Source organism: Giraffa tippelskirchi, chromosome 11, assembly GCF_054371585.1.
Source record: "Giraffa tippelskirchi isolate mGirTip1 chromosome 11, T2T-mGirTip1v1.2.pri, whole genome shotgun sequence".
Classification (NCBI taxonomy): Eukaryota; Metazoa; Chordata; class Mammalia; order Artiodactyla; family Giraffidae; genus Giraffa; species Giraffa tippelskirchi.
In genome coordinates, this window is record NC_137285.1 from 59,973,514 (window position 1) to 59,993,745 (window position 20,232).

General features: G+C 42.1%; 1 protein-coding gene across 7 annotated transcripts in view; it reads left to right on the forward strand.

The window, feature by feature from the left end:
* The window catches only part of DCLK2 (doublecortin like kinase 2), a 185,729-nt gene that overhangs the window by 143,382 nt on the left and 22,115 nt on the right, over nt 1-20,232 (forward strand). For 4 of the 7 annotated variants that reach the window (XR_014069343.1, XM_081544011.1, XM_081544013.1 and 1 more), the window contains 5 exons: nt 6,003-6,078; nt 7,233-7,341; nt 9,488-9,545; nt 18,595-18,714; nt 19,299-19,445. Coding sequence is in view for 6 of the 7 variants with exons in the window: in XM_081544011.1 (XP_081400137.1) it covers nt 6,003-6,078; nt 7,233-7,341; nt 9,488-9,545; nt 18,595-18,714; nt 19,299-19,445 (510 nt within the window). In the remaining variant the exon portion in view is untranslated. Of the gene's footprint in view, nt 1-6,002; nt 6,079-7,232; nt 7,342-9,487; nt 9,546-18,594; nt 18,715-19,298; nt 19,446-20,232 lie in introns of those variants that run through there. The other 3 variants (XM_081544012.1, XM_081544010.1, XM_081544015.1) reach the window with 2 other exon arrangements.

Below are 20,232 nucleotides of genomic sequence, written 5' to 3' on the forward strand. Positions count from 1 at the left end.
CCCTGAACATTGACAGTCCACCCCCCATCCCTGTAACCTAGAGGTGAGCTGAGATCAAAAGCCATCTTTCTGTTTACCTTTTGAGATCTGAAACTTCCCCCCAAATGACTTTCTTCTAATCTTTATTCTGTTAAGAATCTGTTGTTGTTCAGTTGCTCAGGCATATCTCACTCTTTGCTATCTCTTGGACTGCAGCACGCCAGGCTTCCCTGTCCATCACCAATTCCAGGAGCTTGCTCAAACTCATGTCCATTGAGTCAGTGATGCCATCCAACCATCTTGTCCTCTGTCTTCAATCTTTCCTCCCACCTTCAATCTTTCCCAGCATCAGGGTCTTTTCCAATGAGCCAGTTCTTGGCATCGAGTGGCAAAAGTATTGGATCTTTAGCTTCAGCATCAGTCCTTCCAATGAATATTCAGGGTTGCCTGGCTCTAGGTGAGTGATCATACCATCATGGTTATCTGGGTCATTAAGGTCTTTTTTGTATAGTACTTCTGTGTATTCTTGCCACCTCTTCTTAATATCTTCTTCTTCTGTTAGGTCCATACTGTTTCTGTCCTTTATTGTGCCCATCTTTGCATGAAATGTTCCCTTAGTATCTCTAATTTTCTTGGAGAGATCTCTAGTCTTTCCCATTCTATTGTTTTCCTCTATTTCTTTCTATTGATCACATAGGAAGGCTTTCTTGTCTCTCCTTGCTGTTCTTTGGAACTCTGCATTCAGATGGGAATATCTTTCCTTTTCTCCTTTGCCTTTTGTTTCTCTTCTTTTCTCAGCTATTTGTCAGGTCTCCTCAGACAACCATTTTGCATTTTTGCATTTGTTTTTCTTGGGGATGGTCTTGATCACTGCCTCCTGTACAATGTGACGAACCTCTGTCCATAGTTCTTCAGGCACTCTGTCTATCAGATCTAATCCCTTGAATTTATTCGCCATTTCCACTGTATTATCGTAAAGGATTTGATTTAGGTCATACCTGAATGGTCTAGTGGTTTTCCCTACCTTTTTCAGTTTATGTCTGAATTTTGCAATAAGGAGTTCTTGATCTGAGCCACAGTCAGCTCCCGATCTTATTTTTGCTGACTGTATAGAACTTCTCCGTCTTCGGCTGCAAAGAATATAATGAATCTGATTTTGATATTGACGATCTGGTGATGTCCATGTGTAGAGTCTTCTCTCGTGTTGTTGGAAGAGGGTGTTTGCTATAACCAGTGTGTTCTCTTAGCAAAACTCTGTTAGCTTTTGCCCTGCTTCATTTTGTACTCCAAGGCCAAACTTGCCTGTTACTCCAGGTATCTCTACACTTCCTACTTTTACATTCCAGTCCCCTGTGATAAAAAGGACATCTTTTTTTGGTGTTAGTTCTAGAAGTTCTTATAGGTCATCATAGAACCATTCAGCTTCACCTTCTTTGGCATTAGTAGTTGGGCATAGACTTGGATTACTGTGATACTGAATGGTTTGCCTTGGAAATGAACAGAGACCACGCTGTCATTTTTGAGATTACATCCAAGTACTGCATTTCGGACTCTTTTGTTGACTATGAAGCTACTCCATTTCTTCTAAGGGATTCTTGCCCACAGTAGAAGATGTAATGGTCATCTGAATTAAATTCGCCCATTCCGGTCTGTTTCAGTTCACTGATTTCTGAAATGGTGATGTTCACTCTTGCCATCTCCTGTTTGACCACTTCCCATTTACCATGGACCTGATATTCCAGGTTCCAATGCAATATTGTTCTTTACAGCATCGGACTTGACTTTCACCACCAGTCACATCCACAAATGGGCGTTGTTTCGGCTTTGGCTCAGCCTCTTCATCCCTCTTGGAACTTTTTCTCTGCTCTTCTCCAGGAGCATACTGGGCACCTAACCACCTGAGGAGTTCATCTTTCAGTGTCATATCTTTTTTGCATTTTCGTACTGTTCATTAAGGATCCAGTTGATATGAATTTAATTTGGATTCTTATTTCCTTGAGTGACAATTTTCAATCTAGGAAGTGTTGGATTAGAAGAGAAAGCTGGCTTGGAGTGAATTATATAGAAACGTCTCTTGTAGCCATTGTACACTCAGCAATTCAGAAGCGTTTCTCATACACTCATTTCCAGGCCCTATGTTAGGCGTGTTGAAGAAAAACACTAATGACTTAATATTGAGTTAGTGCTACATGTCATTGGCTGCACTAAATGATTTACATTGCTACTGTTGTTACTCAGTCATTTCAGTCATGTCTGACTCTTTGCAGCCCCATGGACTATAGCCCTCCAGGCCCCTCTGTCCATGGGATTCTCCAGGCAAGAATCCTGGAGTGGGTTGCCATGCCCTCCTCCAGGGGATCTTCCCAACCCAGGGATCAAACCCAGGTTTCTTATGTCTCCTGCATTGTCAGGTGGGCTGAAGACTTAAGGGTTGTTCTGTTGGTTACGAAGACCCAATGAGGTTCTGGGATCCTGGGGTTGGAATCAGCAATCTCCTTTGGAAAAGCTGCTCTGGCAATAATCGTGGTGTGGGGAGACTGACTGAGGCGGCCTCTGGTGGAGTTGTCCAGAAGCTGAGGACGGCCAGGACTGGAGCGGTGGCTGTATCAGTGAATGCTGCAGAGAATGTGGTGGTTTTCTTTTCAGCTTCCCTTCATGCCCCCTTCTGGGGCTTGGTTTTTAAATTCTAACTTTTAAACATTCTAGCATAAATTCCTGCTGAATTTGGAATTGCCTTCAGTTTTAGCAGAGGAAGAAAAAACAGGACACAAGCAAAAAAGCTAAATTTTGAAAAACTTTGTCCACCAATGACCTGCATTATGAGGAAAGAGTGATTGAATTCTGAGGAGCCAGGTGTTCGTCAGGTCAAGGGTGGCCAGAAAGGGACACGCAGGCACACCCACACTTCTGCATGACTACTCACCTGTCAGAGAGCAGGGCACACACACACAGGAAAGGTGTGCTGATTCCTCAGGGCAGGGCTTGTTTGCTGTGTCTCAGCGCTGGTTTTCAGTGGCCTTGGGTTTCCTAACAAGACCTACCACTCCTGGTTTTACCATCCACACAGGTTTATGTGAAATCTGAGGAAACAGCTCAGTTTTTATATGCCTGTCATTGTTGAGGCTTGTATTTTATCCTCAAAGCACTTCTGGATGATCCTGTTTGAAGGAATGTTATGTAAGTATTGGGTTTTCCTGGATTGAACAAAACTCAGAATCTTTGAGGTTTCCTGCTTTACCCAGAGTGAATTTCAAGTCTCCAGATTGTGGGCCGTGGGTGGATGGGTCCCTGCCCTGGACCTATGCCATCTGTGCTTTCATTTAGCAAGTGTGAATTAAGTGGTGTGTTCACCAGCCCTGCGGTGCACACAGGGAACGCAGGGATGAAGAAAGCACGACTGTGATGGGGCAGAAGCTCCCAGGACAGTCTGGGCATAGCAACGAGCGTGGAAACGTCTCAGCACCAAAACACGCCAGAGTTGCTTGTTAGTGTTTGGTAAGTCCTTTGACCATGTAAACTCCTAAAAGGAATACTTTTTTTTTTTTTTTAAGAGAAGAAAGAAAGTTAAAGAAGAAAGAGAAAAGATTGGGTTGGGAAGTGTAATAGCCCTTGGAAATTATGAAAAAAAAATTCCATAAGCCTACAGAATAATAAACAATAGATAAAATAGTAGTAAATAATGGTACATATTTTGTCATTTGAGGCATTTGAACTGTGGTGTTGGAGAAGACTCTTGAGAGTCCCTTGGACTGCAAGGAGATCAAACCAGTCAATTTTAAAGGAAAAGGAAATCAATCCTGAATATTCATTAGAAGAACTGATGCTGAAGCTGAAGTTCCACTACTTTGGCCACCTGATGCGAAGAGCTGACTCTTTAGAAAAGACCCTGATGCTGTGAAAGATTGAGGGCAGGAGAAGGAGAGGATGACAGAGGACTAGATGATTAGATGGCATCACTGACTTAATGGACATGAGTTTGAGCAAGCTCCAGGAGATGGTGAAGGACAGGGAAGCCTGGTGTGCTGCAGTTCATGGGGTCACAAAGAGTTGCACACGACTGAACAATAACAACAGTGATAAACGTATGTACCATAGGCATAGTCAGTTCACCTATGTGTGCTCAGTCGCTTCAGTTTTGTCTGATTCTTGTGACCCTGTGCACTGTAGACTGTCAGGCGCCTCTTCATGAGATTCTTCAGGCAAGAATACTGAACTGGGGTGCCATTTCCTACTCCAGGGGATTTTCCCCACCCAGACATAGAATCCATGTCTGCCGGCATTTCTTGCATAGCAGATGTAATCTTTACCTACTGAGCCACCTGGGAAGCCCTTTTCAGTTTCAGTTCAGTTCAGTCGCTCAGTCATGTCTGACTCTTTGCGACCCCATGGACTGCAGCACGCCAGGCTTCCCTGTCCATCACCATCTCCTGGAGCTTGCTCAAACTCATGTCCATTGAGTCGGTGAGGCCATCTAACCATCTAGTCCTCTGTCATCCTCTCCTCCTCCCGCCTTCAATTTTTCCCAGCATCAGGGTCTTTTCAAAAGAGTCAGCTCTTTGCATCAGGTGGCCAAAGTAGTGGAGTTTCAGCTTCAACATCAGTCCTTGCAATGAATATTCAGGACTGATCTCCTTTAGGATGGACTGGTTTGATCTCCTTGCAGTCCAAGGGACTCTCAAGAGTCTTCTCCAACACCACAGTTCAAAAGCATCAATTCTTCAGCACTCAGCTTTCTTTATAGTCCAACTCTCACATCCATACATGACTACTGGAAAAACCATAGCCTTGACTAGACGGACCTTTGTTGGCAAAGTAATGTCTCTGCTTTTTAATATACTGTCTAGGTTGGTCATAACTTTCCTTCCAAGGAGTAAGCGTCTTTTAATTTCATGGCTGCGGTCACCATCTGCAGTGATTTTGGAGCCCCCAAAAATAAAGTCTGCCCCTGTTTCCAGTGTTTCGCCATCTATTTGCCATGAAGTGATGGGACCAGATGCCCTGATCTTAGTTTTCTGAACGTTGAGCTTTAAGCCAACTTTTTCACTCTCCTCTTTCACTTTCATGAGGAGGCTCTTGAGTTCTTCACTTTCTCCCATAAGGGTAGTGTCATCTGCCTATCTGAATTATTGATATTTCTCCCAGCAATCTTGATTCCAGCTTGTGCTTCCTCCAGCCCAGCATTTCTCATGATGTACTCTCCATATAAGTTAAATAAGCCGGGTGACAATATACAGCCTTGACGTACTCCTTTTCCTATTTGGAGCCAGTCTTGTTGCATGTCCAGTTCTAACTGTTACTTCCTGACCTGCATACCGATTTCTCAGGAGGCAGGTCAGGTGGTCTGGTATTCCCATCTCTTGAAGAATTTTCCAGAGTTTGTTGTAAGACATATAGTCAAAGGCTTTGGCATAGTCAATAAAGCTGAAATAGATGTTTTTCTGGAACTCTCTTGCTTTTTCAATGATCCAGCAGATGTTAGCAATTTGATCTCTGGTTCCTCTGCCTTTTCAGTTTACTGAAGAGTTTAGAGATATTTGCGTGTTAGACTGGGGACTTCAGCGTTTTGTTAAGTGGGAACCTATCATTTAGTTTTATCTTTTATTTCCCTCTAGTTCCTAGTTAAAAAAAAAAGTCCTTGCAATGCTCCAGAAGAATTCCTGCTGTCTTAGGGTGGTAAAGGATTTGGTTGGGCCAGGGCTGCTGTCTGGGTACTGAGCCCTCTGGAGGGTGTTGTGCTGTGGGTGACTACCTTGTTCATCGGTGATGCCGTGAAAGTCTTCTTTTCTTTACTACACTGAGATCAAAAGTAACACAGTATCAAAGAAGAGGAGCACAGTGTTGGTTTTCATGATACTAATTGAAAGTACTGTGTCTAGGGTAGAACTATACTAATGGGACTGTGTATAGGAAGACGGGTGAGATGAGAAGCAAGGGGATGCTTCTTCTATTTCTGTATGAGTCTATGTGGATACTTATCCACGTAGTTGATAAGCTGAATAAAAACGAGCACTGTCCTTTTGCAGCAGGTTTCTGCGCATGGCCGATCTGCTTCCAATGTCAACGGAGGGCCTGAAATTGATCGTTGCATGAGTCCTGAAGGTAATTCTCAATATGTTTACTTTTTTGTAAAGGAAGCCATCCATGTGAACTTGGTGGACCCACACGCCCACTTGTGCTATATGGCGATCTCGCTAAACAGCAGTGAGATCATGACACCAGTGAACGTACTCAGCCTTAGTTGTCAGGGGTCACATCAGTGTTAGTTAAGCGATCCCAATTTCAAATTTTAGTTCTGGGTTTCCATTATTTTCCCTTAGTGGCAATCTGCCTACAGTTCCTAAATGGAGATGTCCGTTTTTCTTAGATAATGTAAGTAGGCTTCTTTCTTTGATATCTGCTGTGTATAGTCCACTTGGGGATGCATTGTGAAAAGTGGTCACTCTTAACCACTTCCTCCTCCTGCCCCTCCCCCCATCTTTTTGAGATAACTTTGAGCTAGAAATTTGCATTAACTTAACTTAATTCATGACTGGCCAGAATTTTCTTTACTAGAAAATCTTGAGAAAAAAAATCTAAGATTAAATCCCCACCATCAACCCCTTCCCCTTTCTCCAGAATGGACAAAAATTTTAGAGTTTTAGTTAGACTTCCCTATTACCCAAAGTTAATCACTTATTTTCAGCTGATATTTCAGGAATTTCTTCAGTTCAGTCACTCAGTAGTGTCCAACTCTTTGCAACCTCATGGACTGCAGTATGCCAGGCTTCCCTGTCCGTCACGAACTCCTGAAGCTTACTCAAACTCAAGTCCGTTGAGTTGATGATGCCATCCAACCATCTCATCCTCTGTCGTCTCCTTCTCTCGCCTTCAATCTTTCCCAGCATCAGGGTCTTTTCAAATGAGTCAGTTATTTTCATCAGGTGGCCAAAGTATTGGAGTTTCAGCTTCAGCATCAGTCCTTCCTTCCAGTGAATATTCAGGACTGATTTCCTTTAGGATTGATTGGTTGGATCTCCTTGCAGTCCAAGGGACTCTCAAGAGTCTTCTTGATTTTGTTGGTTTCTGATTCCAGGCAACAAGGCTAAAAGGAAATTGGTGATTCAGGTGTTTTATTAAGAAAATATGCTCAGAGGATTTTCTTTAGTTTTACTATAGATATAGAAGCGCATTTAGATTTATTATTTTACAAATACGTAAAAATCAAGGTGAAATGTGATGTGTTCATTAGAGTATGCATTTATCTTTTTTTGCAGGTGTGAATGGAAACAGGTGCTCTGAATCGTCGACTCTTCTTGAGAAATACAAAATTGGGAAAGTAATTGGAGACGGCAATTTTGCAGTCGTCAAAGAGTGCATGGACAGGTGAGGGAAGATAATCGTTTGTTCACTGATGCATACATTTCTGCCTTAGAATTTATTCTTATCTGAATGAACAAAAGGCCTTCTCAAAGACTCTACCCTAGGGACTAGTGGTTTTGCACGCTCACAAGCAACTTGACTGTAACCTGCCAGGCTTCTCTGTCCCTGGGATCTCCAGGCAAGAATACTGGAGTGGGTTGCCATGCCCTTCTCTAGGGGAGCTTCCTGACCTAGTGATCAAACCTGCATCTCCCTCATTGCAGGCAGATTCTTTACTGTCTGAGCCACCAGAGAAGCCTTTCCCCATAATATAAACCAAACATTGCCTCAGATTTCTAATGAGCCTTTAGAAGTCATATTTTAGATGCCTGTTGCTTGGGCAACAATCTGTGTACCAGAGCTAAGTAAAGGAGCTTAGAAGACAAGGAGCTGCTTTCTGCACCATATAACGAGCAGTAAACCTCCACCAAAGATGTAGCAAAACAGAAAAACTGCAGTTTCCAGAACTTTCTAGAAAACTCACCTCCCGCCCACCCCCCACAACAAAAATTACCAGTTAGAACAGCTAGAAAAACAGCCTGTAAGTATAAAAACTCTAATCTGAATCTTTTCCAGTTTTAATATTGTTTACCATTTGAGAAATCAAGACCTTAAAATAAGGCTGGAAAAGCAGAAATATTATTTTAATATGTGCAAAAGTTGGCTGATTCTGATCTTAAAGTCAGAACTCATGTATCCTGAACTACTGATAATATGAAATTAAATATTAAATGAGGGGGTTACTGCAGGAATTAAATGAATTAATACAACTATAGCATTGAGAACAAAGCCTGGCATAGGTAAGTGTTGTAGGAGATTTTATTTTTTTTAATGAATCGTATTCTTTCCCATTTTTCTCTGGCTCATGGATGAGACCTGATAACATCTCTCAAAGTAGAAAGCATATACTCTATACGCGTATATACGAACATGACTGAGTGACTAACACACTATATATACATGCATCCATGCATGCTAAGTTGCTTCATTTGTGTCCAACTCTTTGCAGTCCTCTTTGCAGACTGTAGCCTGCCAGGCTCCTCTGTCCCTAGATTCTCCAGACAAGAATACTGGAGTGTGTTGCCATGCCCTCCTCTTCCCACCCAGGGATTGAACCCACATCTCTTACGTCTCCTGCATTGGAAGATGGGTTCTTTACCGCTATATATACCATATACTAATTTAAATAAAAGTTATTTTTCCAAGGTAGGTCATCAGTGTGTACTATGACCACCTGGCAAATGTAGCTTGTGATTGAGAGAACTAATGTATTCCAAGAATACCACAGTGTTCTTTCTTGGACTGTTCTCCTGAATTCTGAAAGATGTATTTTTGGCACATTCAGCTTAAGTGACGTTAAAGGTGATTAAAGGTTAAATAACATCATCCAGGTTCTTGTGTCCAAGGATATGATGTCTCTCACTCACTTCTCTTACTTCATACTTTATCACTGGAGAAGGAAATGGCAACCCACTCCAGTGTTCTTGCCTGGAGAATCCCATGGACAGAGGAGCCTGGTGGGCCGTGGTCCATGGGGTCACAGAGAGTCGGACACGACTGAAGTGACTAAGCATGCACGCATGCACGTACCAGACTGGGGTGTTGAGAGGTGTGGGTGAAATGGCACCAGATCTTCACTGGAGTTTTGACTGAAATGGATGGTGAAAGTCTAGGGACTTTTCAGTTTTGAATTGTGACCTGATGGACTAATGGACTCAAGTAAAGACACTGATAAAATAAAATTTTCTGTGACTTTGATTCATTTTTCTAAGTTTTATTCTGTATCCTAAGAGAGCTATTTTTGAGACTTAAGTGTGGAAAAATATCTTTCATCTAGCTCTGATGCAACAGAATTTAACTATTTTCAGTATGTGAGTTACTTAATAATATTGTAATGATTGATATTTATAAAAGGAGATTGACAGTGTGGCTTTGTGGGTTTTTAGAAAACCTTTTTTTGGGTATTTTTCTCCCAGACCCCACTCAGCATCCTCTCTGGTATATAGAGGAGGAAGCCAGTCTTTCTTTCCAGAGTCTGCTGTAGAGGAAATCAGTAAGGATGGTGTCTTTGATGTATGTCTTTAAATGGCTTTCCTCTGTTTATTCATAGGTCAACCGGAAAGGAATTTGCCCTGAAGATTATAGACAAAGCCAAATGTTGTGGAAAGGTACAGTGCATATAACTATTTTATAAAAGAAATGGAAAACACTTAGAGCTGTTTACTGTGGTGAAGGAGTTTAAGTGGTGATTTGATAAACTCACAACAGGGATTAACTGCTGGTAGTATTCGGGGAAACCTTATCAAGCTTTTTTCCCTGCCATTTTTCTGAAACCTTAATCCTAAAACAGTCACTTGATTTGATCTTTGTCCTAACCATCGAAAAATGTAAGTTCTCTTCTCTGGGAGATGCCTATTTTAGAACCTAGCAACACAAAAAAAGTTGTGTCAAGAACAGTGAGGGGTCTGAGACTTGACCCTACTTTCAGACTAACAAATTAGCCTTCTAGCTTTATAGATGTGGCAGAAGACACAGCATTCCTGGGTCAGAGACCAAAAAGCAGTTACTCGTGGCATAGCAGGTAGCAGGAGCTCCATGCTTGCATTGGTTTCTCTTAACTCCCAAGGCCCAGAGTGGGTTTGTGTTGCAGTGGAGGATCCCCAAGCTTAGGAAACCCCCAGGCTTAGGAGGGAGCCACTAGTATCCTCGCCAAGCTCTGCCTCAGAGGAGGAGACTGTTACCATGGTCAGGAAATGGACCTGCCCTCCCGGCCAGGGCAGACACCGTCTTTGTGTTCCAAGCATGTTTGCTGTGCAGACATCCTTGGAAAGACAGTTGTTACAAGAGCTGATGCAGGATGCGCACACACCATGGATTGTCTCTCCAAGTGGGTGAACTTCTTTCTCTGTCCCACTCTCAAGATGCACCTGGGGAAAAAAAAATCAAATGATGGAATGCTGCTAGATTTCTGGTATTTTAGCTATGTTTGAAAAGATAAATATTCTCTAATAATGATGACAAAGACCTTTTTAGATTCCTTTGGTAGGTAGCCTAGCATTTAAGGGAGCAGGCTCTGGAACTCATGGTCCAGCTCTGAGCTCCTGGCACTGGAAATGTGGCCAATCTGAACTGAAATGTCTGCTAAGTGTAAAACACACAACAGATGGTGAAGACATAATACTAAAAGAAGAATGTAAGATACTTCATATCTTTTGTATTTGATTATGTGTTGAAATGGTAATATCTTGAATATTTGGGGTTAAATAAGTCATAAAATTTTACCTGCTTTTTATATTTTTTAGCATGGCTACTAGAAAATTTAGATTTCCATGTGTGGATCACATTGCTGTTGAACAGTACCCCTCTAGACAGATTGTATTAAGTTTAATCCTGTGTCTTCTTGTTGTGTGACCTTGGAAAAATTAGTTAGCCCCTCTGTGCCTCTGTTTCTTCCTAATAACTAATAAAATGCAGTTAATAATATTTAAGATATAAGTTATTGTGAATTAATTAAGGCATGTAAGATATGTAGAAAAGTACCAGTATATAGTAAAAGTTTAACACATGTTAGCTGTTAATATTATTAATAGGCCAGAGGGATTCAGAGCTTACAACTAGGAGGACTTGATATGACAGTACTGGTTTTATATTTATGAAACTCATAAAACCATTCTTCATCAGACATTTGCAAAATTGTGTATTTTTAACAGAAAACCTAAAATAATTATGGTAAAATTTCTCAGAGCCCCAGAATGTGAATCCAGTAGGCAAATTTGTCATATACTTTTCTTTTCACTACATTGTGACAGCTAATGAAGCAGTGTCTGTGCAAAATGCTCCCCTTTCTTTGAATAAGGTTTTTCTAAATTTAATTTTCCTCAAATAATTCTGTGTGTTTTTACCTATTGTGCTGACGATCTGATTACATTTTCAACCGCTGAGCCTTTCTCCGTATGGAAGTGGGTGTTGCTCTTTGTATCTGATATAGTGTGATTTAAGCAGAATGTGTCGTAATTTGGGGAGCCAGGTTCTAAACAATTGCATTAAAGTATTTCTTCATAAAAAGTTTAAAGATAATTATGATGGAAAGAATACTGTTTACCTGATTAAAATTTAAGCAGCAGTCTCAGTAGTTGAAAAAAAGATCTTCGTGCAAAAAAATACAGTCTGATACACCAAGTGTTAAGGCAAATGAATAGGTCACTTCAAACATTTGGGTGAAGAAAAAATAAATTGAGGTATTGTTATTGAATTTCATTGTATTTTTATAATTCATGGTCATATAGTTAGTTTTCATCCTTCTATTTTGCTTACTTGAACAGTTATTTCCACACTGTATGAAATTATAATTTCAAAACTTAAAAAAAAATGGGTAGTTGATTACAATATTGTGTTGGTTTCAGGTGTACAGCAAAGTGACTCAGTTACTTCTTTTCAGATAATATCAGTATTTCATTATGGGTCATTATAGGATGTATAGTAAATCCTTGTTGCATGTCTGTTTTATGTATAGTAGTTTGTATCTGTTCATCTTATACTTGTTTTCAATAAGTACATCTTTCCACTGAATTTTATACTTCGGAAAAAATGGTATAGAGAATTTTTTTTTTAAACAAAATCTTAGGGCAGGTATTAAGACACTCTCCTGGGGCATTATTCATTACCTCTGCTTTGTGAGATGTACACAGAAAAGTAATAATGTTGAAAACAATATCAGCCATTTATCAAAATGTAATGTCTACCCAAAACATATTATCTATCCATTTATCAAAATGTATTATCTATCAAGGCTTGGACATTAGGAATTTTGCACATTATCTTTAATGACTTGTAAAACAGATGTATTGGTTTTACAGATAAATAAACAGAGACACAGATGAGATGGTTTCCCAGAAGTCACACAGAGGCAGAGCAGTGATCGGATCTTTGGGTCAGTCCCTCATGCTCCTGCTCCAAGTTCAATTTCTGCCTTTGCTCCTGTAATAAGAGCCTGAGGAAAAATTCTTAACCTCTGACTTTCTATTTGCTTTTTCTGTAATGTGTATGAGTGTCATTAGATTAATTCACTGTTTATCAACATCTGCTGTTTGTGTGAGATACTGTGCTAGGAATAAGGTGATTTAACATACAAATTAATACCAGTTCTGTAAGGAGCGTTTGGGGAGTTCAGGGAAGCAGATGCTCAGTGGCCACGCCTTAGAGCAAGAAGCACGGGTGCCGACCTTGAGCAGTGGGGCAGCGGCAGACTGCAGTCCGTGGAGTCACAGACGAGACTGAAGGACTGCGCATGCGCGCACGCGCGCGGGGCTGGACTAGGCGGGGATGACAGCAGAGCCTTGGAGGCGGTCAGCACAGCCTGGGCGGGGGCCCAGGACGTGGAAAGCATGTTGGGTCCTCCAAGTTGGAGGCTTTCTTAAATTGAAGCATAGTTCATTTATAATGCTGTGTTTCTGGTTTACGGCAAAAAGATTCGATTATACATAGATTTTTTAAATTATAGGTTATTACAAGATGGTGAATATAGTTCCCTGTGCCATACAGTAGGGCCTGGTTGTAGTAGGGGTATACTCGTTTGTATCCGTTAATACCAAACTACTAATTTGTCCCTTCCCCACCCCCTTCCCCTTTTGGTAACCATAGTTTGTTTTCTATGTCTGTGAGTCTGTTTCTGTTTCGTAGATAAGTTCATTTGTGTCATATTTTAGATTCACATACAAGTGATTTGGGGCTTCCCTGGTGGCCACCTGCAATGCAGGAGACCCGAGTTTGATCCCTGGGTCAGGAAGATCCCCCGGAGGAGGAAATGGCAACCCACTCCAGTATTTGATATCGTATGGTATAATATTTGTCTTTGTCCGACTTATGTCCCTTAGTATGATAACCTCTAGGACCACCCATGTTGCTGAAGATGGTGTTATTCCGTTCTTTTTATGGCTGAGTAATATTCCATTGTATATATGTACCACATTTCCTTTGTCTGTTTATCTGCTGATGGACATTTAGGTGGCCTTCATATCCTGACTATTGTAAATAGAGCTGCAATGAACACTGGGGGCGTGTATCTTTTTGAATTGGAGTTTTCTCCTGGCATATGCCCAGGAGTGGGATTCCAGGATAATATGGTGACTCTACTTTCAGTTTTTTTAAGGAACCTCCATACTGTTCTCTGTAGTGGTTGCAACAATTTCTATTCCCACCAACAGTATCTGAAGGTTCCCTTTTCTCTACACCCTTCTCCAGAATTTATTATTTATAGACTTTTTAATGATGGCCATTCTGACCAGTGTGAAGTGATATCTGATTGTAGTTTTGATTTACATTTCTCTGACAATTAGCAGTGTTAAGCATATTTTCATGTACCTATTGGCCATCTGTAAGTTTTCTTCAGAGAAATGTCTTTTTAGGTCTTCTGCCCATTTTTTGATTTGGTTGTTTGTTGTTTTGAGTTGCATGAGTTGTTTATATATTTTGGAAATTAAGCCCTTGTTGGTTGCATTGTTTGCAGATATTTTCTCCCAGTCTGTAAGTTGTCTTTTTATTTTGTTTATGGTTTCCTTTGCTGTATGAAAGCTTGTAAGTTTAGTTAGTTTATTTTTGCTTTTATTTCTATTGCTTTGGGAGACTGACCTAATGTCAGAATGTTTCACCTGTGTCCTCTCCTCAGAGTTTTATGGTGTCCTATTTTGTATTTAAGTCTTTAAGCCATTTTGAGTTTTTTTGTGTGTGTATGGTGTGAGGGAGTGTTCTGACCTCATTGATTTACATACCAAGTAGGAGATTTTTGCAAGATCTACCTTGGGGCCAGATATATGGAGGCTTTTGAGAAGGCTATGATGTTGATAAATTCAAGAATTCTTCTATGCCTAATATTCTAAATGATAATCATTCTAAATATTTACTGAATTCCCACAGTATACGAAGCCTGGCGCTTTTTGTTGTGTGCTTAGAAGTGGCCCTTCCCTCATTGTCTCCCCAGAGCTCTGCATTCATTATCTACATGTTATGGGTCCTGGCAGGACAAAAATCTAAATGTATGCTATATTAGCTTCCTAAGGCTGACTTACAACATTTTTCTCAGTGTTTTGGGGGCTGAAGTCTGAAATCCACTTGCCCTCTGCCGGCTGTGGGGGAAAGTCTGTTCCTTGACTCTGAGTAGCTTCTGGTAGCTGACAGTATTCCTTGGCTTGGAGGAACACATCAATCCAAACTCTGCCTCCATCTTCACATCTCCCTCTTTTCTTTGTGTTTATTTTTCTTCTGACTGAAATTTCCCTCTGCCTCTGTCTCGTAAAGACACTTGTAATGGCACCCAGAAAATCTACAGTTTTTTCTTTGTTGCAGTGGCTTTAATCATATCTCCAGGGACCATTTTTTCCCCCTCAAGTACAGTAGTATTTACAAGTTCTGGGCATTAAGACCTGATAACTTTGTGTGGCCATTATTCAACCAGCCACACTCATCACATATAACTATTGAACATCTCATCTCTCTCACTGTATTATCCTCAGCAGTACTCACCCCACAATATAGATACCGGCTGTAAAACTTTTAACAGTGAGCAGTGTGTGATGTGTTTACTCAAGAATGAACTACGCTGGTTGCTGGAGAGCAATGTAAACAAAGGCCTCCAAGACAGCAGGGTGAGAACTGTGACTGGAGTGAGCGCAGGAGGCTATGAGGACAAATTTGAGGGTTTCGTAACCCAGCTGTGGTTGAGCAGGGGAGGCTACCTGGAGGAGGTGAGATCTCCCATGGTTCTGAGGAATGAGTAGGAGTTCACCAAGAAGTGGGGAAAGAAAGTTCCAGACAAAACTGCCTTTGCAGATGCCTGGAGGCCTAGAAAAAAGATTGGCAAAAGGGATAAAGAGGGAATGGATGTACTCTGAGGCTACTGAGAAGGCAGACCTGGCGGGGATGGGTGACTGATGAGCTGGGCAGGAGGATGCGGGAGGGAGGGTCAGGGTAGAATGCCCTTCTGCTCCGGGCACCCAGGTTCATTCAATGAGACAAAGGACACAGGCGGGAAAGACTGGACACAAGATGAATCGTTTGGTTTGGGAGCTTTGTTTATTCCCCAAATCCATTTGTCTCTGGCTCTGTCTGTCTCTCTTTTAGATGTTAAAAACCACCCTGGCCAAGGATAAGGCTGTATCCTTTGCCAAGTTGGCAGTTTTCTTTGTCATTTATTCTCACACACAAAACCATGGCATACTGCCAGGAAATGATTCATATGTAAATTATTTGGAGTTAGAATCATGAATCACTTAACATAAATAATGGTGGGTGGTTGAATAATGTAAGTTCAGTATAGTTTGAGACAAAAGTGATGTTCATCTTGTATTTAGAAATACTTTTCTGGAAAATATAACCTAGAGAGCATCTTTATATATTAGAAACAATGGTTACACATGGGCGGTATAAGAAGTAGGAAGATAGCATTTGTAAAGATTTTTGTGCACTGTTCCATTTTGCTTCTGAGGATGGTTTACTTTAAAAAGTGGATTGTTCCTTCAAAGACATTTTTACAGGCATAGTCAGGGGTTGGGAAACAAATAGCTCCCACATCCCGACAAAAACCTTCAGTATGTGCACAGAATACTAGGCATTGTCAAGTAGCATACAGCAAGCCAAGATAATAAATAGTGGTGGAAAAAAATGTTGTTGGAATATCCACTTAATATTTGAAACGTAACACGGCCGGAGGCCCAGGGCTAAGTTGCACAGTGCGTCCCAGAAGAGTCTGTGCTGTGCCTCTGCATGAAGAAGATGACTTTGGAGAGGTGCAGGCTCCCTGCGTGCTGGACTCTTTATTTTAACTCCAGTCTGAGAGCATTCTTGGGCTACTGGTGATGTGAATTATTTTATATATGTCCCTGGAAATTAGCATCACATGCAGAGCCCCTGAATAGAGGTACATTTACAGACTCCCCCCAATCTCGGGCGACGGACAGGAGGGAGGAGAGCTGACGTGATAGATCCATTTAGCTTAAAAATCAAACGCCTGTTTTACTACCGTGTCGACTTGGTGTCACACAGAGTGAAATAAACTCATTCGGTTGCCTTTACCTGTTCACAAAGGTACAGCCGCCTCTGCTGTTACTGTGATTAAGGACCCGGTTGGTGCAGATGAGCCAAAGGCTTCTAAAGAAGTGTATGAACATGGACAGTTTTTTGAGTCTTTGTCCCTGTGGCCACAAGGAGTTGGCTGCCCAGCTGCTTGCCTTGGGAGGGAACAGGGCTCTGTGGCTGCCTGGTGACGCTGCCGCTCTGCAGGTCAGCGCTGTGGGGCTGCAGCCAGGGAGGCAGCCCTGGGGCCTCTCCCCCGTGGTCGGTTAGGGTCTGCGAACTGCCATTCTCCCCGTGTGCTGAGTCCAGAACCAGCTACGTCTTCCCAGCCCTGCTCATTATTAGGCATAGACGCTCTGCTTTGTACGAAGCCTAGTGTGGTCCTGGAGACTACCTCTAGTTCCAGCCTTTCAAGGAATCAGTTTCAGCTTGACAGCTGTCATTTTCATTTTGAAAGATTCCTAAAGATGTGGGCTTGGAGGTCAGGAATCGAGGTTTGCATCCCCCCGCCCCAAAGCACTGTTCTAAGAATAAGTGTGGAGATGTTGCTCTGTACCCTGTACAGTGACAGGAAGGGACTCGTTTCCTAGGGATGGTGGTTCTTTTCTTTCCCCTGTGTGCGTGCTCAGTCACTCAGTCATGCCCAACTCTCTTCGACCCCGTGGACTGTAACCCGCCAGGCTCCTCTGTCCACTAGATTTCCTAGGCAAGAGTATTGGAGTGGGTTGCCATGCCCTCCTCCAAAGGATCTTCCCGACCCAGAGATTGAACACACATCTCCTGAGGCTCCTGCATTGCAGGCAGATTCTTTACCACTAAGCCACCAGGGCAGCCCCTTTCTTTCCCCTACTTCTGTTTAATGTTTGCACTGTCCCTTGCCAACATTTGGACAAACACGGTGCATTCAACACTCAAAAAACACCACGCACCATGTACAGGAGACTGCAACAGACTTTTGTCTGGATATTATTTATTTGCTCGTTATAATTTATGCTTCCATCTATTGTCCAGAAATATTTGAGATTGCTTTGAGTAAAAATACACATATACATGGAGGCATGGAGATAAGAGAGGAACCATAAATGGTGTACTGAACTAGAGATAAGATAATGATCTTACTGCTGCAGTGGGACATTCAGTTTAGTTCTGAGATTCATGAGAGCAGAGGAGGCAAAAAGGGTGGTAGGAGGGGCGCACACACATTACGGATATATATGCACGCTTGTGTATTTAGGTAGCAAATGATAGCTCTTATAAGGTAAACTTAAAGGAAGAAAACTATTCGAAAACCTAAAGTGTATAATAGGGCAATTAGCAGTCTTACAGAACATTCCCTAAATAATTCATTATTACAGTTAACGAGGATCAACAAATGTGACATTATTGAGAGATTTTAACGTCTCATAAAAGAGCAGTCGTTGTTCATGATTCATGGGCTGGCATTCTAAGAATAATTCCTTAATGCCGTGAGTAAACATTTTGCTATGGTGCTGATCCCAACCACATTGCTCACCAGGACTGAAAATCAGGTGGTGTTTTCAGAGAAGTGATTAGAGTTGAAATGAGGATAGTGGTCCCCGTGGTACTATATGTTTCCTGACTTCTGAAATACAAGATAAGGAACATCTATCTGGTGAGTGGTTTCATACCCAAATGCAGAGGAAGAAAGTTTCTTTTTCACAAGTTTCAACACAAAATTCAAATTCATGTTGGTAAAGAGCTTAAAACCTAAAAATGTTTATAAGGCTGGAAGTTGTATTCCATAAGTATGCCAGATTTCGTTACATGCTGTCTTCATTTCTGAGTGTATACTGAGAGGGAAAAGTGATTCCAGCTGAATTACAAAGCACAGTGTGGCAAAACCAAGCTTTCACAGCATCATGAGCTCTTAAAGTGTTGGAAGAAACGAAGAAGAGGCAGGAGGGAGTGTGTCTTATAGTCCAGACGGCACACCGGGCCCTGCGAGGGATGTTTTGGAAGATGTCTTTCCGTTAGCCTCAGGGCGCTGTCCCACTGGCTTGTCTACTCCCCAGGGTGTGGTTTGTCTCTGCTCCTGCAGGCTCAGAGCTGCAGCCTGTGTTGTCCTCTGGAACGCAGGAACAGAGCCTGTTCAGTTGTGTCTGAGCCACCCCTCTAAACCCTTGTCCCCAGGAGCATCTGATTGAGAATGAAGTGTCGATCCTGCGCAGAGTGAAACATCCGAACATCATCATGCTGATTGAGGAGATGGAGACCGCCACCGAGCTCTTCCTGGTGATGGAACTGGTCAAGGTATGAGACGGAGCGATCACAGAGAGTCCGTTAGCGCTGGGTCCCAAGACTTAGCAGTATTCTCAGAGACACTCGCTGGAAATGCATGTTGCTGCCTTGAAACTTTCATTATTTATGAAATGGATCTTTATTCATTTGAGCGGCACTTGTGTCATTTTTTTTTCTCATCTCCTTCAGGCTGATGAGCTTTGTTTGTCCCCTTCATAGTCCTGCCACTGTTGATTTTTTTCAATTAAACTTTTTTTTTTATTTTGTATTGGAGTATACCTGATTAACAATGTTATGATAGTTTCAGGTGGACAGCAAAGGGACTCAGCCGTATGTATGCATGTATCCATTCTCCTCCAAACCCCCGTCCCAGCCAGGCTGCCATGTAACATTGAGCAGAGTTCCCTGTGCTGGACAGTAGGTCCCTGTTGCTTCTGCATTTTAAATATGGCAGTGTGCACATGTCCATCCCAAGCTCCCTAACTATCCCTTCCTCCCATCCTTCCCCCTTGGTAACCATAAATTCGTTCTCTAAGTCTGTGCGTCTGTTTCTGCCGCTGTTGATGTTTTGATGTGTTCTTTTATGTGTTCTCTAGGGTGGAGATCTCTTTGATGCAATTACCTCTTCAACCAAGTACACGGAGAGGGATGGGAGCGCCATGGTGTACAACCTGGCTAACGCCCTCAGGTACCTCCACGCCCTCAGCATCGTGCACCGGGACATCAAGCCCGAGAACCTCTTGGTACGTCATCTCTGCCTCTTCTGTTCCAACTCAGGCCTCTCTCCCTTTAACGTGACGGGAATCACATGCAGACAATCTTGTGCAAACTGTGACATTTTAAAATCTATACCAACCCTGCAGATAAGGGGCCAAGAGAATTATAAATCTAGAAAATCAAGTCCGTGACCATAAAGTGTTAGTGGGTTTCTTGAACTGATCTGCACTTCCGCATTTACTGTTTACCAGACATTAGAAAGCATATTTTCTTTCTTCTTTTTTTGAAAAGTTCTTTATTTGTTGATTTATTTGTGGCTGTGCTGGGTCTTTGCTGCTGTGTGGGCTTTTCTCCAGTTGTGGTGCGGGGGCTTCTCATTGCAGTGGCTTCTCTTACTGTGGAGCGTGGACTCTAGGGCAGGCAGCCTCAGTAGTTGCAGAACATGGGCTCTGGAGCACAGGTTCAGTAGTGGTGGCATAGCAGCTTAGCTGCTCCGCGACATGTGGGATCTTCCGAGACCAGGGATCAAACCTGTGTCTCCTGCGTTGGCAGGCACATTCTCTACCTGTGAGCCACAAGGGAAGCCCAGAAAACCCAATTTCATTTATGTTTTAATAGATGGTACTAACTGGAGAAAGACAAACAGGAAATTACTTTATGAGGCAAAAAATTCTGGTGAATAAATTGGTGACAGAATTAGAGGCTCATAGGAGACAGAAGTGGAAGGGTTCATTTATGTGCAGGACAGGACTTTGAAAATATAACATAGTCTGTTCATCTCAGCTTTACAGGTGTGGAAATTGAGCCCCAGGG